Here is a 24091-nt window from a genome sequence, read left to right as displayed (position 1 = left end):
GGTGCTTAACCACTGAGCCACAACCCCAGCCCTTTTTATTTTTATTTTATTTTGAGACAAGGTCTCACCAATTTACTTAAGACCTTGCTAAGAATCTTTGAACTCTCAATCCTCTTGCCTCCGTCTCCTGAGTCGCTGGGGTTACAGGAGTACGACACCACACCTGGCCTTTGACTATAAACTTTATTGTTCTTAACAGATGCACAACATTAGTAGGTGCTTTATAATTCAGTTCACCATCCCTCGAGGATGATTTAGATTGTTTTTACTTGATCATTATTATATACAATGGTTCAGTTAATATTTTTATAATTTGTGTATGTTTGCATAGGTGTGTATTTGAATAACTGTGTGTAAACTATATGTAAATATAATACATATGTTAAAATCAGGTTAAAGATATTTCCTGTTATTTTGTGATCCAAAAATTTATCTGCTTTTTTTTATATTATTTTTTAGTGATGGACACAACCTCTTTATTTATTTATTTTTATGTGGTGCTGAGGATTGAACCCAGGGCCTTGAATGTGCTGGGCGAGCGCTCTACCACTGAGTCACAACCCTGGCCCCTTATTTGCTATTTTAAAGTTGGCATTGTGGGAGCTGAAGCAAATGGGTAAAATATTAGAGTAAAATATGATAAATCTGGAGGGTAGATACATAGGACCCTGCTATAGTCTTTTCTGCAGTTTCTACACATTTTAATATTTTTTTCCAGATTTAAAAATCAAAAACAATTTAAAAGAAGGGGTGGAAAATAATGCGTATTCACTCCATTCACTCACTGTGAATGTTTAATGAGCACAGGCTCATTAAATAGAAACTGGCCCCGGGAGAGGGCTCAGTTTGCTTAATAATCCCTGAGATGCCTGGAAATGTACAAACACTCATGAATGTGGTGGTGCGGGGGTGGGGAACCCTGAGTTTACCCAGGGTCACTCCGGCAGGCACAGTTCTGTGTGCTTTGTACCCATTATTTAATTTTAATAACAAAAGAGGTGGCAGTAAAACTAAACTAAATTTGATGACTTGCATGTGATAAATGTGTGTTAAAATTATACAATAAACATGCAGAAAATGAGGTCAGCAAAGTAGGAAAAAAACAATTTGTGAAAAGTACTCAGAAGGGCCTGAGGTGGGTCCCTTGTTGAGGCAATGCCAATGCATGACCCTAGACAACCTCAAGTTAAGTGACAGAACCAAGGCAGAGAGGTGGGTTCTGAGATGTTTGGGGGGGCACTGGAGGTTGAGCAGGGGACACTACAGCTGAGCTATACCCCAGCCCTTTTGATTTTTCATTTTGAGACAGGGTCTAATTGCCCTGCCTCCGCCTCCTGAGAAGGAGAGATGAACTGACTAAAAACATTGCCTGGGGTTCCCAAGCAGGAAACTAGGCTGCATCGTTCTCTGTTTCCAAACACAGATTGTCTTCCACATGCAGGTAATCTAGCTTCTAGACCTTTCTGAATTGACTCTCCATTTTCTTCTAATCTCAGGCCTGGAAATCTTAAAAAGTTTCTCCTTTTTTGGCACCTGGGATTGAATCTAGGGGTGCTTAACCACTGAGCCACATCCCCAGCCCTTTTTATTTTTTAGAGACAGGATCTTGTTCAATTGCTTAGGGCTAAATTTCTGAGGCTGGCCTTGAACTTGTGATCCTCCTGACTTGGTCTCCTGAGTTGCTGAGATTACAGGCATCAGTTGTGCAGTACTGTAACTGGCTAAAAGCTTTTCTTGATGTGTATCATTTTATAGCTAATACATTCACATGACCCAAAAGTCAAAAAGTGCAAAATATATAGAAGAAAAAAAAATCTCCTTTTCACCTGTCCCTATCTACACATTTCTTCTCCCAGAGACAACTTTTCTTCCTTTTCTCTCTCTCTCTCTTTTTTTGTGGTGCTAGGATAGAACCCAGGGCCTTGTGTGTGCTAAGCAAGTGCTCTCCTGATGAGCTACACCATTAGCCCTGTTTCCAGTTTCTTGTCTGGCCTTCAGAGATATCTACGCACAGATAAACAGACATATATAGATATATAATTTTTAAACATAATTGGGAACATGATTTTTGCTATTCTATACTTTGCACCCCACCCCAGGCACCTATCAGTACATAAAGCACTCTCCCCTTTCCATTTTAATGGTTGCATAGTACTCCGCAGTATGAGTACACCATTTGCTTCATTGTTGCCTTCTTTTTTGCTCTCACAAGTGAGGCTGCAAAGTGCCTGACCTTTAAGCCTGTCTTTCTCTATATTGTGAGTATACCTGTAGGATGGAATTTCAGAGGGAAATTGCAGGATCAGGAGGCGTGAGAATCTGGCCTTCATAGATTTACCAGATTGCCTTCTAAGGGTTTGTGCTAATTTAAGCTCCCACCAGCAACAGAGGGATTCCCCCAGCCTTGCCAAGTCAGCGTGTTTTCAAAGTTTTGGTCCCTGACAATCAGATGGATGAAAATTGAGTTGTATTTGAGCCAACCACCAGGCATTAAAGAAAAAGGCATGCGCGCGCACACACACCCAGAATGCAAACATTTTCGGGGGTGATGGGGTGCTAAGCTGTCTGCTATTTTGCATATGAATAACATAAATCTTAGGCATCAGTCAAAACCTGCCTCAAGCCTGGCGCAGCGGCACGTGCCTGTCATCCCAGCGGCTCTGGAGGCTGAGACAGGAGGATCAAAGCCAGTTCAAAGCCAGCCTCAGCAACAGGGAGGCACTAAGCCACTCAGTGAGACCCTGTCTCTAAATAAAATACAGAATAGGGCTGGGGATGTGGCTCGTTGGTCGAGTGTCCCTGAGATCAATCCCCGGTACCAGAAAAGAAAAGAAAAGAAAAAAGAAATGCACCTGCCTTAAGCAAAGCAGTCTGCTCTGAGCTGCTTTGCGCCGCTCCCTCCCGTCCCCCCCAGCCCGGGATGCCCCGATGGAGAGGCCCGCGCCGGTCCTGTGCCTGTTCACGCTGGTCCCCCCCGCCCCCCCAGGCACCCAGCAAACATCGATGGGGTGAAGAGGCGCGGGGGCTGGCCCCTGGGTGGGACCCCAGGCTGTGGGCGGTGGCTGCTGGGACCCAGGATACACTGGTCGTCGATGCTGTTCAGCGTGAAGCGGGTGTTGGAGAACCGGGCGAAGCCGTCGCGGTAGAGCCAGGCCCGCAGCGGGATGTACTGAGGCGGGGGCGGGGGCGGAGGTGACCCGGGTGCCCGCTGGCACCCGGCACACCTCGAGCGTTGGCGCCTTGGGGTCCTCCACCTGGAACCGCCCCCTCTTCCTTTCTACCTCCTCCGCGAGCGCCGCGCTAACGTCACCCCTTGACTCCACCCCGTCCTTCCCTGGGGCGGTGGCATGCAGGAGGGAACCAAGGTGCTGGCCACCACGTATGACACCCCGCCAGAGTGAGAGGTTCAGGAGGAAAGGGGCCAATCCTGTCCCAATCCGTCTGTGGCCTTGTGCCCAGGGAGGAGTGGCACACCGAGGGCTTCGGCGTTTGCTGAATGAATGAATGAGTGAGGGGCGGGGGTGGAGCGAGGTCAGCGACTCCCTAGTTAAGAGAGCAGCCTGGAGCCAGGCTGTCTGGATTTGAACCCCAGTTCTGCCATTCACTCGCTGTGTGCCTTTGGGCAAGTCACTAAACCTCTCTGTATCTGTAAAATGAGGATAATAATAGAACCTACTTCACTGTGTTATTGGAAGGACTGAAGAGATACAACCTGCTGGGTACTAACTAGGGCCTGGTACTTAGTAGGTGCTCACTACATGTTCACTGTGGTTACCAGGGATGACTGAATGATAAAGAAGGACAGGCAAGCAGGGCATGGTGGCTCAGGCCTGAAATCCCAGTGACTCCGGAGAAAGGATCATGAGTTCAAAGCCAGCCTCAGCAACGGCAAGGCGCTAAGCAACTCGGTGAGACCCTGTCTCTAAATAAAATTCAAAATAGGGCTGGGGATGGGGCTCAGTGGTCCAGTGCCCCTGAGTTCAATCCCTGGTACCCCCCCCGCCACCCACCCCCCAAAAAGGACTGGCAAATCCAGATGTTGGAACACCTAGGATAGTGAAACTGAGGTGTATCTGGTGGCCCACTCCAGCCCTAGATGTCCCCTCTGAGCTCTCCTGGGCAGAGAGAGAGGCTCATACAAGCTGCTCTCAGGCTGGCGCCCTGTCCCCTGCCCTGGTGACTCACCGACATCACCAGCACATAGACACGCAGGTCAAACTTGCGTCCTGTCAGGCAAAGAAAGAATTAATCAGTGGAGCGAATACTGGTTACCAGATGTTGGGGTGCAGCAGTGCACAGACGGAGCTCCCCACAAAACACATGAGGTGCCAGGAGAGAGGAACTGGGGGTCCCTGTTGGGGAAAAACTTGTGACTTAGTGGCCAAGGAAAGCCCCTTGGGAAGCGGTGGCCTGCCAGTGAAGAAGGGGCCCACCTGACCCAGAGGGGCACAGGGCCTTCGGGCAGGACAGAGGCCCTGAGGGGGCAGAACCGGGCCGAGGGAGAGACAGGAAGGGGATGAGGGGCGTACGGTTGGTGGGGTCCCCACGATCTCTGGGGTTTATTCTACAAACCGCAGGAAGCTGCTGGAGGGTGTCTGATGCCTCTGGCTATTGGTGCCGCTGTCCAGGGAGAGGACAGTGGCCAGGATCGAGATGGAGGCAAGAGGGACAGAGTGAGAGGGGTGGCAGACAGCTGTGTGGGGGCTGGGGGTGCTGCTCAGTGGTAGAGCACTTGCCTAGCATGCATGAGGCCTGGGTTCCACCCCCAACATGCAAAACCAAAACCAAAAAATCAGACAGGATGGGGGGGGGGGGCGGGAGGGGAGGAGAGACCCAGGGGCTGCCCCCTGGGGAGGGTCATTGGCCCAGGAGATAGGGGAGGGGAGGGGCACTAACTCTGTTGCAATGAAGTGCCACCTACAAGAGCCCCCAGACCCTGTCCCTTCTCCCCTGTGTGGGCAAAGGGAAGAGGCTCCCTGGGCCTCAGAGAGGAAGCCGGCTCCACCAGGAGCCTTTGTCCTTGCCATTCCCTCTTCCTGTTTTCTCCCTCCAGTTCTACCTACAGATGACTCCCAGGTGTCACTGAGTCCCCTGACCCTGCCTGATTTACTTCGAAATGGCTGCAGCTGCTTGGATTCTTGTATTTCTTTGCTCTCTGGCTTAAGGCTGTCCCCTCACCTAGGGTAAAAATAGACTCCACAGGAGCAGAGCCACAGCGGGCACCCAGGCCAGCGGCTGGCACTGAGGAGGGGCGTCATACTTGTTGGGTAAAAGCATACGTGAAAGAATTGGTTCTCAAAGGAGAGTTTTCATGAATCCAGAGCGGGAGGGAAGGCACGTCAACCACAGGGAATCTATGGGCAGCAGCCAGGACAGATCTTTCCTGTGCATCCCCCTGCCCTGAATGTGAGCCTGGGCCCTCAGTCACAGCTAGTCAAGGTTTGCTGAGTGAGTGAGTGACTGGTCAGAAGGGCAGGGAGCTGGGCACAGCCATCTCACCTCCAATCAGGTATGGATTTTCGATGTAACGCTGAGCTACGTAGTTCTCCACAGGGATCTCATCCCTTTGGTCATCAGAATTTCTTGGGTCCTAGTTGCAATAATATTATTAACATTTATTGAGCACTCTTGTGTACAAGGAATTACGTTAGGCACTCTACTTGGGATATCTTTTTTTTTCTTTTTCTTTTTGGTGCTGGGGATTGAACTCGGGGCCCTTAACCACTGAGCCACGTCCCCAGAGCCCTATTTTGTATTTTATTTAGAGACAGGGTCTCACGGAGTTGCTTAGGGCCTCATTAAATTGCTGAGGCTGGGTTTGAACTCTCGATCCTCCTGCCTCAGCCTCCCGAGCCACTGGGATTACAGGTGTGTGTGTCTCTCCGTGCCCGGCCCTTTCACAATTTTTTGAAAGGAAACAAACAAAAACTTTAGTCCTTCAGTATCAGTGGCCACGGGACAAGTGCTCGATATGATGTCCACATGTGGCCAGTGGTCAGATACTAGACAGCTCAGATATGCTCTGTTGCCATCACTGCAGAAAGTCCTGTCAAGGTGCTGCCACAGGGCATCAGCAGCCCCTGAGGCCCGGAGGCCATCCCTGGCCCTTCTCCACTTGCCCACTCAGCTGGGGACGATGCCATGCTCTCACACAGGTGCACAGCCCTCCAGGTCTGCAAACTTTTTTACCCATTGTCCCCTTCACAGTCACCTGATGAGGAGCCCAGGCTCAAAGACAAGGGTCACATACTTCCTGGGCTCACACAGTGGCCCTGTGCTGGGAACGCTCTCCTGAGCAGACTCCCCGCAGACCCCCACACTGCTCCCCACCCCGACAGCCAGACTTCCCTCCAGGGACCTCGGCCACCCCCTCTACTCACATGGCTTCCAGAGGAATTGATGGAGTAGCAGGAAGGCTGGGCCTCGAAGCCCTGGAACTTCTTGCAGGCAGTGCCCTGACAGGTGCCCAGGGAAGAATGGGGACGCAGGCAGCAGGGGGAAGTGCATTAATTGAGCACCTGCTGTGAGCCCACAGGAGTCAGGTCCTCCAGCTCCCCCCACCCACCCATCATCTCACTGCCACGGTTCAGAGGGCTTCAGTGATTTCCCCAGGGACACATGTCTGTTGAGAGGCCGAGGCAGGATTTGACCCAGGATTTCTACTTGCCCAAGGTCACACAGCTATTGTTTGCAAGGTCAGAATTTGAACCCAAACAATCTGGTTCCAATAACCCTGCTCTGTGGGCAGGCCTGTGCTGGCTCTCTGAACTTGGAAGGGAGAGGAGGCGAGAGGGCAGAGGACATGTGGAGAGCAAAGGGAAAGAGGCAGACTCACCTTCCTCCAGTCCATGATGTCCTTCAGTCTCCGGAAGAGGAAGATGCCCTTGCCCTGGGACCGGGCTACCTGAGGGAAGGGGTGGGGGACACGGAAAGGCCACTGTCAGCTTGGTAGTTTCTTGTTGACCTCAGTACCTGGGAGCCCTCCCCAGCGTTTCTCTATGTCCTTCCCCCACCCCAAACCCCTCAGGCCCAGAAAAATGGTCCAGGACCCCCCCCCCAAGGCCTGGGAGAGCAAAGATGCTAAACACAGGAGGGAGCTCAGACAGGAGGGGGAGGAGAGACTCCTCTGCGCACAAAGACGCGCATTTGCATGAATAATGCAGAAGAGGAGACAATTAAAAAGCCATTCCTACAGTCCTGGGAACATATCATCCAATTCTTTTTTTGGAAATCAATTTGCCTTCCTAATTAGGTTTTGCTTCTGCTAATACCGCAATCAGTGTGCCTGTGCTGAGCTTCAGCATGGAGAATTCACAGCTCACAGGGGCTGGGGCCCAAGGATCTTGACTGCGCTGCAGAGTGGTCCTCCTGTGTGTAAGGGGGCCCCAGCGGCCCTTCCACCCTGGTCACCTGTCAGATCTTGCACATCCACAGTGCCCAGCAGCTCAGTCACCCTCTCCTCACCCCCAAACACAGCCCATCTGTTACAGGATAGCTTTGCAAAGTGTTCATCCAAAATGTATATATTGGGTGCCTACTGTGTGCTGGATGTTACGCAATAGCTGTGACAGACGGCAGGAAGTGTTCCCAGTCTAACCTGTTTTGAACTGAAATTTGCCAGCCAGGCCTGGCTTCTAGGGCCTCCTGGAGCAGGTCTGATTCCTGGAACCACCCTATGGTTATCTGTGGCTACTGAGCCTGTCCCCAGAGTCACCTTTATTTCAGCACAAATGCAACCAGCAAGTGCAAATTCTCATCTCTCTCTGTTCTCCTCTGAGCATGGGCCACCTGGACCGCCAAGGCCTTCTCTATAAACTCGGGGTTGGCAGAGCTGCCACAGGGCTGTAGGTTGCCCGTCGGTCGTGCTGAGGCCCCCTGCCCTGCCTGCCCTCTGTGCACCCGGGTTCAGGGTTATGTGTGCCCAGAAAACAAGGTGGACACAGTGAACAGGTCCTGGGCTTCCCTAGCCACCAGGGAGACGCAAACGAAAATCACACTCCCTGAGCAACAGCAAGTGCTGGTGACACTGGAGAAGCAGGAACTCCCACATGCTGGACAGACAGGCACATCCCTAGGAGGGTCACAGGGCGGGTCTTCCGGGAAACTGAGGCAGTGTGAAGACCCCCCTTCAAACCCTGATTCTGCGATCGAGTCAGAAAGATTTCAGACATGTCACTCGGAGTAACAGGCGGGAGTTTATTAAAGGGATAGGGAAAGGGATACTCCCGCGGAGAGAGTGGGTCCTCTCTGAGAGGAACAACGTGGCTCCCCTGCACTGGTTTTCCTGAGATCCCAGAGAAGTTTCCAGAGAGTCCCGCCCAGGTCCACCTCTTGGCTTTTGACTAACAGCAGCATGACATCACACTTTCAAGTCCCCACTGCCATGACAACCCTAGGCACTTTGTCCCATGCTGATGGGTTCTGGTTTGTTTTTTTTTAAATATTTTTTAGTTGTAGATGGACACAATGCTTTCTTTTGTTTATTTATTTTATGTTATGCGAAGGCTCGAACCCAGGGCCTCACACATACTAGGGAAGCGCTCTGCCACTGAGCTACAATCCCAGCCCCCTAATTGGATTCTTAGCCATATATTCTTACAGGTTTTATGATCAGGAGGAATTATGCTTATCTCCCTGAGTTTCGGGATCTGGTCTGTGGAAAGGGTTACAAAAATCCCCCCCTCAGGGAATTTGGTTCCTTTATTCAACATTATTTCGGGCCTGCATTTCTCCTGCAGACAACAGGTAGTTTGCTGAGGAATGTGACAGAGCCTGTCCACCTAAGCCAGGCAGGGCTGCAGGGAAATTGCTTCTTGGAAAAGAAAGCATGTGGGGGTCAGCACAGCGGGGCTGTCTTATATAATTATTCCCTTAACCTTGTGTTCCCACCAGCCTCATCTGTCTGTTACATGTCAACAGCACCATTCATAAAAGTGCCAACCTTGGAAATACTTTCTCAGTGGAACAGTATACAGCAATGACAGTTAGCAATTCCCAATTACTTACACCCGTAGGGTGAATCACATGACTAAACTGTTGAGGGAAAGAACTAGAAACTGTGGAAATATTCGTATTCTGAGTATATCGAGTACAGAATCAGAGAGAACAAATCTGTGCCGTCAGTGGCTTAGGGGGTCGTGAATGGAGGAGGTCAGAGGGGAAACGCTGAGGGGCTGGTAGGGTTCTGTTTATGACTTGGGTGCTGGTTACTTGGATGTGTTTACTTTGTCAAAATTCATAGCAGACCCCTATAACGTGGGCACCTTTAAATGTTTATCTTCAATTAAAAAGTGTCTTTTAGGGGCTGGGGTTGTGGTTCAGTGTGAGGCACTGGGATAGACCTCAGCAACACATAAAAATAAATAAATAAAATAAAGATATTGTGTCCATCTGCAACGAAAAAAAAATCTTTAAAAAAATGTGTCTTTTAAGGCATCTATGTACCCTTTGATCTCAGAGCCCCTGTCTCACCCCGGAAGCCATTCTCCCTCTCTTTCCTTGCAGGCAAAGTCCCTCTCTCTGTGATGGGGCTAGAAAGGCTTCCTGCTGGTTTTCCCAGCTTCCCTTGCAATTAGCATGAGCCAGTGTTGGGCTAATGAGACCTAAGGAGACATCTTCTTATCCATTCTGGGGAGATTTTCCTCTGTGTTAAAAATATAAAGAGAGAGGGAGGGGCCAGGTGCAGAGGCTCACATCTGTAATCCCAACTACTGTGGAGGCTGAGGCAGGAGGATCGCAAGTTCAAGGCCAGCCTCGGCAACTTAGCAAGACTCTGTCTCAAAATAAAAAAAAATAAAAATAAAAGAGCTGGGGATTTAGCTCAGTGGTTAACTAACCCTGGCACCAAAGGAAAAAAAAAAAAAGAAAGATAAAAGAAAAAAATTAAGAGAGAGAGCAGAAAGGGAACACAGGGAGGGAGAGGGGGCGTCAGAGAGACAGGGAGAGAGACGAGAAGAAATGTCTGGCCCTTCCTTCTTTTTTGCTTTTTTCCGAGGAGGTGAGGTCTGCAGTCACAGCAGCCATCTCATAGACATGAGGTGACAGATCTGATGACTAAACACAGGGAGGAAGCAGAGTGGACAGGGAGAAGACCCAGGGGGCCCTCAAGGCATCGCCATGCACATGCCCCAACCTGGAATGGCCGACCTCCAGCTCTCTTGTTGTGTGAGATGATGAAATGTCCTTATCGGTTAAATCACTGTAGTAACTTGACAAACCTGTTCCAAGAGATGCCCCCCCCCCAAGGGAATAATCTAAAAGTGAAAATAAACTTCCTGCACAGTAATAGATCAGGGTTGTTAAGACTGGAAGTCACCTAGAGCTCCGGCAGATGGTGTTTCCAAAACCAATCACAACATCTCCAGTCCCGTATGTTCTCTAGAACCCCACCAAGAGGTAAAGTCAATGTCCCCTCCCCTTGAGTGGGGGCAGGGCTTCAGTACGGTCACAGTTAATGGTGTGTGGAAGAAGTGGCAGGGTGAGAATTCTAATGAGGATCAGGAAAGACAATGTGGTTTCTACCCAGCCATGATGCAGAGCCCAGATGCCATGCTGTGAGGAAGCCCAAGTCACATGAGGGGCCCACAGGGAGGACAGCTGAGTCTTCTAGCCCTTACCCTGGCTGGGCTCCCAGCCAGCAGCCAGCACCATCTTGCCAACCCAGCGAGTGAGGCCAAATTGGAAGCATCCTCCAGCCTCAGCAGAGCTGCCCCAGAGGATGCTGGTGCACAGATGAGCCTTCCCTGTCAAGCTCCAGTTGGAGGCTCATGAGCTAAAAACAAGAGGTTATTATTGTTTCAGGGCCTTCCATTGGGGTGGTTTGTTACTCAGCAATAGGTAACCAGACTTATTACAATGATTATGTTCATGGCTGATACTTACCAGTTTACCTTGTGCCAGGCTTCTATGACATGGGCATTGATAGTATTCCCATTTTCAACCAAGGAAACCAAAGAACAGAGAGGCCAAGCATATTGCCCCAAGTCATCCAGCCAGCAGGTCATAAATCCAGGATAGTGAAATCTGTGCTACACAATTCCGGGACTCATGTACCTCTTGCAGAGTGCCATGGGATACACAGAATCACACAGCAAGCATGGGGTAGCTTCTGGGAATATTACTTGATAACTTGGGAGAAAATATTTTTACATATAAAGATACATTTATGATTGGAAAACATTTAAATGGATCATTAGAATGAAACATAACTTTGGTTTTGTACCAAATGTGGCCATTCACAGTCCTTGTCCCCTTGCCAAGAACCACATTTGGGTCACCCTGTGGGTTGTCCAGCCCTCTGGAGAGGTCTGAGCCCTCATGCTACTGCCATGGGATTGGATCAGGCGTTAATCTACAGCACGGGAAGTCTGCTGCTGAGACTTCTGGGAAGAGTTTGTGACTTCTTCAAAAGTGACACAAAACCAGGGCGTTCCTGTATTCCCATGGCATGTAGAGGTATAAGGAGGTGAAGGTAGAGCTGTGGCAACCACATTGTGCCCAAGAGGAACCATCTGCCTGTTGGGCTAGGAATTGATGGGGTTGTCGAGCTGCCCAAAACCATCCCCTGTCCAGCTATTCTTCATTAAAGGAAATTCCCCTGGACCTCTGAATTTGAATGAGAAAAACAACATCTTCCCTTTGACACCCTGCCATGTACCCTGTGTTCCCTTCTATGATGAGTGTGGTCAACACATCATAGGAGTATCTGCCATCAGAAGCAATCACAGCTATTTTTATGTATCACATTACAATTGTTGCTGATATCTCAAGATGCTGTTTATGCACCTGTGGTTTTGAAATTATGATAGTGCGGGGGTCTGCTGTTAATGAAGAGCACGTATATTCTATAGCACAGAGGGTCTTTTAATAATGTGTGTGGCAGCCCTGAGAACACACCTCACAGACCTTCAGCTGCAGGAGAGCAAGGCCCTGAGGGCGCCAGCTGCCGCCTGCTGACAGGCGCTGTATCCTGACCTCCTGTCCAGAGGCTGCTCCCAACCAATGACTGGCTGGTTCCTGAGGCACAGGGGACTTCTCTGACAGCATGAAGCCTCCCAGGTCTGGCTGGACTTTGCTCAGGCTGCTCATTGCTAGGAAGTTCCACTCAACCTCCCTCCTCCCTCCCCTCAGCCCTTCCTTCCTTCCTTGCCTCCCCCTTCACTGAGGTCCCACAACTCCCCCAGCCTCTCCCAGCTCCTCCCCCATTTTCTCTCACAGGCTAAGCTCTGGCAGGTAGAGTCTTGTTTGTCATCTATTTCTTGGGGGACCCCCAACTAACACACATACCTAGTTTTCAACATAGTTGTTTTTTTTTAATATTTATTTTTAAATTGTAGGTGGTGGACACAATGTCTTTATTTCATTCTTATGTGGTGCTGAGGATGGAACCCAGTGCCTCACGTGTGCTAGGCAAGTGCTCTACCACTGAGCCCCGGCCCCAGCCCTAGTTGTGTTATTTTGTAATCAAACATGTTTAGATTATGCCTGTAATCCCAGTCACTCAGGGAGGCTGAGGCAGGAGGGTCCCATGTTCAAGGCCCCTCTGGGCAACTTAGTGAGACAGAGTCTCACTAAAAAAATCAAAAGGGCTGGGGATGTAGCTCAGTGGTAGAGCACCCCAGGGTTCCATTCCCAGTACCTTAAAAAACAAAACAAACTAGTCTTTCATGGATATGTACTGTACATACTCAGGTTCGAGCTCATTCAACTATGTACATCAAATGTGTGCAGATTTTATGTTGATCAGATCTCAATAGTGTGATTTATTTTTTTTTTAGTTGTAGATGGACACAATACCTTTATTTTGTTTGTTTATTTTTATGTGGTGCTAAGGATGGAACCCAGTGCCTCACATGTGCTAGGTAAGTGCTCTACCACTGAGCCACACCCCAGCCCCTCACTAATGCCATTTTACATAGGAACACTGTTCTTATATTTCACCAAATGTCAAAAGGTCCGAGGCATTAAAACAGTTCAGAAGCCCCACCCTCTTGTTCCAGGAAGCCATATTGGTTGGGTTTTCTACTATTTGCTGACCAAAGCATCCCAACTCTGAGAGGGTTTGGCGGAACAGTTTGAGATGCTCTGTTTGGTGCACACAGTGTAACTGTATGTTCAAATGCGGCTCTTCCTGCTGGTGGGTTGAGAAAAAAACAGCCCAGGGTCACCAAGGATACCCACAGCCCTGTGAAAAGGGCTAGACTGGCTTGGTGGACACACAGACTGATGGACAGGCTGGTCCCTGACCACCGAGCACCACAGAAAGGTGGGAGCAGTGGGAGTGGGCCATGTGGTCTGCGCCCTGCCACCTCCCACACCCCACAGGCCAAAGCTGCAGGGAGAGCAGAGTGCTCAGGTGGGAAAAAGGATGTTCATGCATGTGCTTTTTACACTAGACTGGACATTTTTTCCCCCTTTGCTCTGAATCAAACCTGGGGCCTTGCAGGTGCTCAGCAAGAGGTGGCCACTGAGCCACACCCTAACCCCTAAGCTGGACTTTAATGGTCAGATCTGTTTATTCTTATTCTCTCCAAGATTGACAGCAAAGCTGGGAGATGGTTTGGGCTCCAGCCCCATAGGAAGAGGGTCCCTGAACAGCGGCAATGGGGGACAATGCTGTCTCTGCCTTTCTGATCCAATCTGCCCTCTCCCTGGCTGTTCTGCCACCCCTCCCTGCAGAGGAAAATGAAGGGTCACAGGCTCCAGGGAAACTTCAGGGAAGACTTGGAAGGACAGGGCTGCCAGAGACTGGCCTGGCCACAGCAACCCCCTGAGAACTTCTGCCTGTGAGTGGACAAGGACCAACTAGGTCACAACAACAGGCCTTATGGGAAGAGCAGAGGGAACCAGGGGACGTCTGTTTCCCAAATTTAAAGTAGTGTTCTACCTTTTAACATTCCCTTCTCCCCAGTAGTATCCAAATAATAAGATCCAGAACTAACACTCCAGGCCTCTGGTTCTCAGAGTGCCGCTGGAGCAGAAGAGCCCTCAGACCTGGTGTGACCTTTCATCTTACGCATCAGCCAGGTGAGTCTCTGCTGCCTAGTTGTTTGGTCAAACACTAGTCTAGGTGTTGCTCTGAAGATTTTTTTTTTTTTTGCAGATGTGAGTAACATCTGTAATTAGTAACTTTAAGTAGAGGTAGTGCCCTCCATGTGGGCCGGGCTCAACCAGCCCTTGAAGGCTTATTAAGAGCAAAAACCGAGGCTCCTTGGAGAAGAAGAGATTCTGCCTAAGACTGTAACAAAGAAATCCTGCCTGAGCTGCCAGTCTGCTGGCCTGGACTGTACATGTTGGACTAGTGGCCCTCACAGTATTGCAGAAGTCAGTTCCTTAAGCGCCGGCACACACCCTGCGGGCTTCGGTTTCTGCAGACTGCACAGGCTGATGGGGTCCGGGGGTACTTGACAGGCAGCACATATTTGCTCACAGGTTTGCCCAGGCCTCCGGGGTCAGCCACTCAGGTGGACGCGATGTACGGCCTCTGCCAGAGTCTGTCGTGCCCCAGTTTGGGAACGGCTTCTTTCCAACCTCACCAAAGTATCACCTGGGGACCAGGGACCAGCAGTGATGGCATCCCCTGGACACAGCTTCTCAGGCCCCACCTAGATCTGCTGAGTTGGGCTCTGCATGTTAGCTAGATCCCTAGGGGGTGCGGGGACACAGAAAGTTTGAGAAACACTGCCCTAGTGCTTCCCAGCGGCAAGAAGAAGAGGGGTGTTTCCTGGACTCTTGGAAAGAACAAGAAAAGTGAGCCAATTATTGGGCACCTAACGCCAAGCCCTTGATAGAATTTGGGCGATGTATGGGTATAACATGCACAGCTTCTTTGAATTCTCCACTACCCCGTCGGGCACGTCCGCTCAGTCCCGGTTTACAGACAAGGAAGTGGACTGGCTGGGGCTGAAACCTGCTGGGGTCACGCAGGGGGAAGGGGTGGATCAGAATTTGGCCCCCGGCCACGCCCACTAGCCCTGCTACTCTCCCCGGCCACGCCCACCAGCGTGCACCCTCCAGCCGCCCAGTCGCTACTCCCCGCCAGCCACATCCCACCGCTCTTCCCCCACAGACAGTGCAGTGCGCCTCTTCTCTTCAGGGCGGAAGACGCACAACCAAGATGCCACCCCTTAATTACAGCTGTCTTGTGTCTGCCGCTAACAAAGGCCGTGGGCCGGGAAAGGAATCAACCTAATATGCAATTGCTCATTCCCAATTAGCACAAATTATCATTTGTCTGAGAGGATAATGCTGGGAGCCCGACTCTGTCCCTGGTGGGTGTCACTGTTCATCTGCCTAATCCCTACTCCTCCAGCCCCAGCCGCCTCACCGTGCCTCCCAGGACGCAGAGGTGGTGAGAGGGTCTGGGTACATCAGGCATCCCTTGTGCCCTGCACTGGGTCCCCCTCCAGGCACCCATGCCAGCTGACTCCGTCCACGCCAGCCAACACTGAGCCACGCTCTTCTGCTCCACGGGAAGGCTGCTCACTCCTCCTCACACCCAGCTCCTTTCCCGAAGCCTGGCCTTCTCAAGGGGCTTTGATGATGCCCTTTGAGGCTTTGGTGGTGTCATGGTTTGGATCTGGAATGTCCCCCAAAAATCTCTGCAGCAATGTCCAGAGGTGGGGCTTTGGGAAACCATTGGATCATGAGGGATCTGGTCTCATCAGTGGATTAATCCATTTGATGGATTAGTATTTTGAATGGACTACGGAGAGGTGGTAGTAACTACAGGCATATTGAAGGAAGTAGGTCACTGGTGCAGGCCCTTGGGGATGATACCTTGTCCCTTGCCTCCTCTCCTCTCTCTCCTTTCTCCTTCCTGACTGCCATGAGCTAGGCAGCTTTCCTCTGACACAGCCTTCATTCACACACACACACACACACACACACACACACACACACACACACACACATTTTTAATGCAAGTGCAGTAGAACTATACCACCAAGCCACATCCTTATACCTTTTTATTTTTATTTTTTATTTTATTTATTTATTTATTTATTTTGAGAAAGGGTCTTGCTCAGTTGTTGAGGCTGGCCTTAAACTTGGGAACCTCCTGCCTCAGCCTCCAGTGCTGCTGGAATTACAGGTGTGAGCCACTGCATCTGACCAGTGTGATAGTCTGATTCTGCCTCACCTCAGGCTCAGAGCGATAGGGCTGCTGACCACAGACTGAAATCTCTGAAACCATGAGCCATAATAAACCTTTCTTCCTCCAAGTCACATCAGGTAATCTGGTCACAACAATGAAAAAGCGGACTAACAGGTGGCATGTGGCCGAGAGGGTAGCCCGGGCACAAGGAAGGGCTGAGCGCCATCTTGCCCTGTTTCTTGACCCTGGAAGGGTTGTCCAGAGCAAGGCTTCACACATGCAGTCCCCTCTGCTGGAATGTTCTTCCCTACCTCCGCCTTTCTCCAGGCTGACTCCCAGGCATCCTTCAGCTCAGAGATCAGGACTAATTCTTATAGTCTCAATAATGACTATCATTTATAGAGCAGGTACTATATGCATTAACTTGTCTACTGCACAATACTATGCAATAGGTACCACAGTTCTTCTCACTCTGCAGACGAGGAACTGGGGCGCAGCAAAGTTGAGTAATCTGCCTGAGGCCACACAGTAAGTGGGATGGTTAGTGTTTGAACCAAATTTGACCTCAGATCTCAGTCTCTCACTTCTGAGTAGCTGCCTGGCTGGGGAGGTCCCTCCCCCACTTGTTCCCTCTCCTGACACCATTCTCCTTTTTTTTTTTTTTTTTTTTTGGTACTGGGGTTTGAACTCAGGGGCACTTGGCCACTGAGCCACATCCCCAGCCTTATTTTGTATTTTATTTAGAGACAGGGTCTCACTGAGTTGCTTAGCACCTCACCGTTGCTGAGGCTGGCTTTGAACTCACGATCCTCCTGCCTCAGCCTCCCAAGCCACTGGGATTACAGACGTGTGCGCCACCGCACCCAGCACCATTCTCCTTAAGGACACTCAGCACACCGTAACCATGCAACACATGTATCCTCTGCTGGCTTATTGTCCATCCTCAAAGACAGCAGAGACCACGTCTGACTTGCTGAGAGCTGAATTCCCTGGGCCTAGGTCTGTGCCTGGCACATGGCAAAGGCCCAGTGAGCATTTGTGGGATGCTTGAATAAATAGGCCCCAGGCCTCTCCATCCTTAAAATGGGGCTGGTGAGGCCCACCCCAAGGCTGATGGGCAGTAAAGCACTTGGCTGGTTCACCCACTGTTTTCTTCCACGTTAGGAAGAAGGGCTCTGGACCCCTGCCTTGTCCTGATGACCACTTGTGCATTCAATAAACGCTTATTGAGCACCTACTACGTGCCAGCAGTCACAGCCACTGGCTCTACACACTGCCAAGAAAAGGAACTCAAGTGGCCCTTTAGGGACGGCAGTCAGTGCTTCTAGCAGATCACCCAGGCAGAGCCAGTCCCTGTTCGGGTGCCTAGGGCTTCCCAGGATCCCCACTGACTCCCTCCCCCAGGCCCCTGCACCAGGCACTCACAGGCTTCATGATCCAGGTGATCCCCGGGTTTTTGCGAAACTCCTCCACAAACAGGTGGTACTCGCAGGGCATCTCAAAGGTCTTCGGGAAGAAGTCGCACTTGGCCGCCTCCAGCTTCCCTCCGTCGCGCTCCAGCTGCTTCCGGAAGCGCTTCAGGTTCTTCACCATGTAGTTCTTGCGGGTCAGCTGGCAGCGGTGGGCAGGCTGGGTGAGCCTTCAGCTCCTGCCCGGCCCCAGCTCCTGACCCCAGCCCTGCCACCCAGCACACCCCCAGCCTCCTCTCTCTGGCCACAAAATAGCAGGAACAGTCAGAGCAACCCAGACCGAGAGCCTCTAGTCTATGATTGTCCCACGTCCCAGGCCGGGACACGGAGGCAGGGCAGAATGCAGCCGGTTGCCCAGAGCGCCAACGAACAAGTGGCACATCCAGAGTTTGATCCGGCCTTTTCTGACTTGGAAGTTTATATTTATTAACCATTAAGCCACACTAACATTTTATTTTTTATTTATTTTTGGTACTAGGGATTAAATCCAGGGGCGCCCAACCACTGAGACCTATCCCCAGCCCTTTTTATTTTTTATTTTGAGACAGGGTCATGCTAAGCTGCTTTGGGCCTAAATTGCTGAGGCTGGCCTTGAACTTGCGATCTTCCTGCCTCAGCCTCCCAAGTCTCTGGGATTACAGGTGCGCGCCAGCTACGCTAACATTTTAAATCCCTCACCACTGGTCCTCCAGGTCTCTTTGAGGTCAGGTTCCCTCCAGATCTCCAATCTATCTCCAGACCCAAACTTCTCAGCTTGCCTGCACCCTGAAGTCCCTCAAGACTCATGCTCCTTGCACCCCCAAACCAGCCTGCCCCCCATAGCCTGTGTCCTTAATTCTGCATCCTCAAACAGGCTGCTCCTCAGGCTTTAGATCCGCACAACCTCTAACCATTGAGCTTGCCAGATACCTAGGCCACATGTCCCCCACCTGGCATATACCCCATCATCCCCTTATATTTTTCTCTTCTGGTCCTTGTCCCTCCCAAACAAGCTCCTACTCGTCACCACACCCAGTAACTTGAGTTGCGGGCTGGGTCCCCTCTGACCGGCCCGGCTCACCTCATAGTGGTTCCGAAAGTGACAGATCCGCACATGCTCGTCCATGTAGGTGTGGTCAAAGTTCTCCCGGAGCCAGCTGACGTCACACCAGTAGAAGTCCCACTCCCCTTCACTGGGGTGAAGAGGCAAAGGTCATGACCTGAGGGCCTCAGCACTGCTGGGGTCTGGGGCCCCGGGACATGCAGCTGAGGGGCCCAGGGAAGGGCGCGTGGCAGTGCGTCCACCAGGAGTCCCTTAGAGGCCATGGGCACCACCGTCGGCAGATTGTGCCTTCCCTGAGCCCTTAGCACATGTGGGCACACTGAGCTCAGGTACCAAGTGGCCGCAGCTTTAGGCAGGGCCTGCCTGTCCAGTCACAATCCACACCAGGCCCTGCAACACGGGGCATAGCTGTCCACACCACCTGCCTTCCTCCTCCACAGCCCACGGTATGAAGTGATGGAACGGCTCACGCCTGAAAGGTCTTCCCAGTTCACAAAGACCCCTCTTGCTAAGCCTCAGAGTGGCCCTAAGAGGTGACAACGATCATTCCCTCAATTCCAGGACAGGACAGCCTTGTTCACCAAAGACACGGCACCCCCAGAACTCCACCGGGCTCCACCAGGTGCCACGTTCTGACCCTGTTCTTCACCACCATGCCAGAGAGGGGGACAGGAAATCAAGTGATGGACTAAATCCAGGGACTGGAGCCAGGTGCTGGGAGCTGGGGTGCTCAAAAGAGGCATCAGGAAATAAAATAGTGCTGCCATGATTATGCCACTTTTTTTTTAAGTACGTATAACTGAAGGTCCCTGTATATCCCTGCATCTATCTCCTCTTTCTGCCCCAGAGGAAAACCAGCCTGGGTTTGGTGGCTTGTCATCTCTTCACAGTGTCTGGATGGCTTTCCTCTGTCTGGACATGGCCTGTGACATTGTCTGGCGTGTTTTTTCCCAACTTCCTTCTTGCTAATCCTTATGGCTCACCACCCTCCCGGCGCTGTTCTAAGTACTGTGCAAATATGAACTCATTGATCCCCACAGCAACTCCAAGTTCTGTCGTTATGCCCATTTTACAGATGAGGGAACTGAGGCCCACCCAGAGAGGTTAAGGAGCTCACTGAACAGAGGCCACTGGGCTCTGGCCAGAACCACTGCAATCTGCTTCCTTATTTGACACATGGGGTCTAATTCAGTCATCTTAACCACCACGTTCCACTTCCTTGAGTGAACACACTACAGTGTATCCATTTTCAAACTAAGAGGTGTTTGAATTGCTCCCTGCTTTTTTTTTTCCCCTACTATGGATAAATGGACTGAGTTTTGAAAAAAAAAAATCTTGGGGAACTTTGAGGCAGAAACTGAACAAGAAGTGGGCAGCTACAAGAAGGGTGACCCATGACCTTGGCCTGAACATGACCAACTGTGGGAGAATTCTGTGGTGGACTGCAATTCTAAGAGATGCCAACATGAGCCAGGAGTGGTGGCACATGCCTGTCATCCCATTGGCTTGGGAGGCTGAGGCAGGAGGATCATGAGTTCAAAGCCAACCTCAGCAACTTAGCAAGGCCCTAAGCAACTAAGCAACACCCTGTCTCTAAATAAAATATGTGTGTGTGTGTGTGTGTGTGTGTATATATATATATATATATATATATATATATATATATATGAATGAATGTTGCTCAGTGGTTAAGCACCCCTGGGTTCAATCCGTAGTACTGGGGTCAGGAGGAGTTTAAGAGCCATGTCCCTGCTTTAATGTCAAATGGGGGGAAAATAAATCAATAGCAAGACAAATGCATAATTCCACAGATGCTTTCATAGCGATATAAAAGTTCCTTTACTTAAGTAAAAGGAGTGAGTCAGCTTGAGGACAATCCTAAGCAAACACCACATGCCTGCACAGGTGGTGACACAGGTGGTGGCAGCAATGGAGCGACATGAGTCAGGAATCACCCTTTTCCAATTCCATCCTGAGTTATGAATGAAAACCTGGGCCTGGGCCTCCTCCAAAGCTTCTCTCAGGCTGTTGCTGCACACACAGCAGTCGTGAGCAATGGCTTCCGTAGCGGATGGAAACCCCCTGGGGACATGGCCATCTGCCCTCCAAACCCTTGGTCACCAGACAGCCCCATTCCAGGCTGGCCGCCCGGGCCTCATCCAGCTCCCTGTCCCTCTCTACTCTGATGCTTGCACTGGGCCACATCATGCAGGAGAGAGAGCCCCTATTCTGGTTCTGCCACAGGCAATGACTCTTACGTGACCTTGCCCTCTTCTCTGGGCCTCAGTTTCCCTACTAGAGAATCAAGGAGTGGATATTTCTGCTCAAGATGATGGATATCAATGAGCCAGACCAATACTAAATAAGTAAGAAGCAGGAGAGAAAAACTATTTCCTTACAGAAGAACCCTACCCAGCCGGGTGCGGTAGCACATGCCTGTAATCCCAGCGGATGAGGAGGCTGAGGCAGGAGGATCGTGAGTTCAAAGTTCATAGCCTCAGCAATGTCCAGGTGCTAAATTATTTAGAGACCCTCTCTCTAAATAAAATACAAAATAGGGCTGGGGGTGTGGCTCAGTGGTTGAGTGCCTCTGAGTTCAATCCCCAGTACCCCCCCCATAAAAGCTGATCTTCACTGGAGAAACACCACCTCAACTTAGCGACCCAGGTAACACCAGTGTAAGACCGGCTGGGCCCATGAGCCCCCTGATGCAGTTCATTGGGGAGGACACCGCATCACTTTGTGGTGTTCAGCCCTGTCAGACAAATCCCAACCCAGGGACATTCTGTAAAATAAAGAGTCCTCTTTGAATGTATCAAGGGCACATTTGTGGATATAAAGATCAATTAAATGCAATGTGGACCTGGAATGGATTATGAGGCAGAAAGAGAATATTAGTAAAAAATACTGGTGGAATTCCAACGATGCCCGCTGCTTGCTTCATAGTGTCTGTTCACTTCCAGGCGTGGACAGACGTACTGGTCACATCAGCAGCTAGAGGAGGAAACTGGGTGAAGCTGCTAAAAGAAGGAGCTGTGTCCTGAAACCAATCCCCCTCGTCACCAAGGGACAACTGTATTTTGAAGCTTTCAGTTTAAAATGATTTCAAATAAAAAGTTTAAAAATTACATTGAAAAAGTTAAAGTTGGATTCCTAACTCACACCATATTCAAAATCAAATCAAAGACCTACACGTAAGAGTTAAAAATATAAAAAAAAATCTTAGAAGAAAACATAAGAGGGCTGGGGTTGTGGCTCAGTGGCAGAGCGCTTGCTTGGCATGTGTGAGGCCCTGGGTTCAATTCTCGGCACCACATATATAAAGGTATTGTGTCTATCTACAACTGAAAAGGTTTTTTTAAAAAAGAAAGAAAATATAAGAGTAAAATTTTGTGATCTTGGATCAGGCAATGCTTTCTTAAATATGATACCCAGAGTACAAGCAACCAAGAAAAAAATAGATAAATTAGACTTTGTCAAAAATTAATTTTGTGCCTCCAAAGTCACAATGAAGAAAGTCCACAACATGAGGGGAAATGTTTGCAAATCATGTGTCTGATAAGGGTATAAAGAATACTTACAACTCGACAATAAATCGACAAAGAACTGGGTTTTTCAATGTGCGATAGGTTGTAATAGTCACTTCTCCAAAGATTTACAAATGGCCAACAAGCAAATGAAAATATGTCAAGCATCATTGGCCACAAGGGAAAAGCAAATCAGAATGAGATGCCACTTCACACCGACTTGGGATGGCTAAAATTTTAAAAATATCAATGAGTACTGGTGAGAATGCCTAAAAACTGACATTTTATACAGTCCTGTTGGAAATGGAAAATAGAGTCCAGCGGTTCATCAAAAAGTTAAATATAGAGTTACCATATGACCTAGCAATTCTACTTCTAGATGGAGTTTCTCCCAAGAGAAAAGAAAACACGTTCCACTCAGAGTTCATACATGCATTTTCATAGCAGCATTGTTAGCCCCAAAGTGGAAGCAATCCAAGTGCCCCTTCACTAATGAATAGATAAAGCATGGTATGTCCATACAGTGGAATAGTATACAGCAAATGAAGGGAGTTGGGGGTCTAGCTCAGTAGTAAGGGTGTGTGTTTAGCATGTGGGAGGCCCTGGGTTAAGAACCAAAGGAAAAAAAAAGAAAAAGGAAATTCAAAGAGGGCAAATCCGTGGTAGCTGCCATCATCAGCGTCATTATCCTTGCTGTAACAGTCCCCAAAGTCCCAAGGAGAGTGCTCTGTATTCACTACCTGTACCACAGCTTGCCACCGACAGCTGACTCCTAATTTCTTGTGGGTTATTTTAAGTCAGTCTCGCTGCTGACTGCAGCATCAGGATCCGGAATATTCACTCATCTTTCCTTCCCTCTCTGAGAGCCTACTGAGGGGGGCGGGGACAAGCCTGTGACTCTGCAGACGTGCACACCAGCTGCAAATCCTAGCCTTACAAGCGAGGGACCTCTGAAACATGGCATTTTCGTTACTCTGTGCCCAGGTTTCTTATTGGTAAAGTGGGATTGACAGTAGCACCTACCCAGATTTTGGGGGGATGGCTAAAAGAGATCATGGATACCAAGGACTACAGTGTCTAGCAGGGCTTTTTTTTTTTTTTGGTACCAGGGATTAAATCCAGGGGCGCTTAACCACTGAGCCACATCCAGGGGGGAGGAGCATGCCTTTTTTTGGAGGGGAGTATTGAGAATTGAGCCCAGGGCGCTTTACCCCTGAGCTACTTCTCCAGCCCTTTTTATCTTTCATTTTGTGACAGGGCCTCGTTAAATTGCTGAGGGTCTTATTAAGTTGCCGAGGCTGACCTCAAACTTGCGATCCTCCTGCCTCAACCTCCCGAGTTGCTGGGGTTACAGGCGAGTGCCTCTGTGCCTGTCTGGCATGGCTTCCCTGCCTCCTTCCGGCCTCCTGCTGTGTGGAACGTGAAGGTGGGCTGGAGCTCCACTTGGCACTGAGGACGAGGGACTTGCTCAAGGCAAAGCAAAACAAAGAGCCGGAACTAGCCAGGCCCCTCATTTCTCTCAGCCTCCTGGCCATCCTGGAATTTCCTATTTACGAACCTCAGTGGAGGGGCGGGGGCCAGATAGACGGGCTTCTAGCCCATCAGAGCCTCTTTGCTTCAGGTCCCTGGCACATGCATGCCAACCTCACCCCTCCCTCACGCAGCCGGGGTCGTATATTTATTTTCCTCCCTCGGCAGCCCCAGGGCCCAGCACCAAGGCAGAAACGTAGGCCTACAGGTCAAGTCACTTGTTCTAGGCCACAGAACTAGTAAGTGACCAGCTAGGTTAGTCCTTGACCTGGGCCCATCCCGGGAGGACTCAAGCCAGCAGGTCTGTGCTGCCAGCATCCCTCTGTTTCTCCAGAGAGCCACAGGACACCCCCGGCATCAGTCAAATAGACTGGGCACCTACGTGCTGTGTGACCTTAAGCAGTTGGCTTAACACCCCTGAACACTGTCA

At 50.1% G+C, this 24091-nt stretch overlaps 1 protein-coding gene across 6 annotated transcripts in view; it reads right to left on the bottom strand.

The window, feature by feature from the left end:
- Ttll9 (tubulin tyrosine ligase like 9) overlaps positions 1-24091 on the bottom strand; it is a 56515-nt gene that overhangs the window by 15139 nt on the left and 17285 nt on the right. For 4 of the 6 annotated variants that reach the window (XM_058575696.1, XM_058575699.1, XM_058575698.1 and 1 more), the window contains 7 exons: positions 18623-18734; positions 17519-17704; positions 6836-6904; positions 6381-6455; positions 5500-5590; positions 4186-4226; positions 3082-3169 (listed from right to left, as the gene is read on the bottom strand). In XM_058575696.1, the coding sequence (XP_058431679.1) occupies positions 3082-3169; positions 4186-4226; positions 5500-5590; positions 6381-6455; positions 6836-6904; positions 17519-17704; positions 18623-18734 (662 nt within the window). The remainder of the gene's footprint in view (positions 1-3081; positions 3170-4185; positions 4227-5499; positions 5591-6380; positions 6456-6835; positions 6905-17518; positions 17705-18622; positions 18735-24091) is intronic. The other 2 variants (XM_058575697.1, XM_058575700.1) reach the window with 1 other exon arrangement.

The sequence above is a fragment of the Marmota monax genome, unplaced genomic scaffold (assembly GCF_021218885.2).
Source record: "Marmota monax isolate L192 unplaced genomic scaffold, Marmota_monax_Labrador192_F-V1.1 WCK01_AAM20220418_F8-fsc00014, whole genome shotgun sequence".
Classification (NCBI taxonomy): domain Eukaryota; kingdom Metazoa; phylum Chordata; class Mammalia; order Rodentia; family Sciuridae; genus Marmota; species Marmota monax.
Note: the sequence above shows the minus strand (reverse complement) of the source record. Positions and strands in the feature narration are given on the sequence as shown.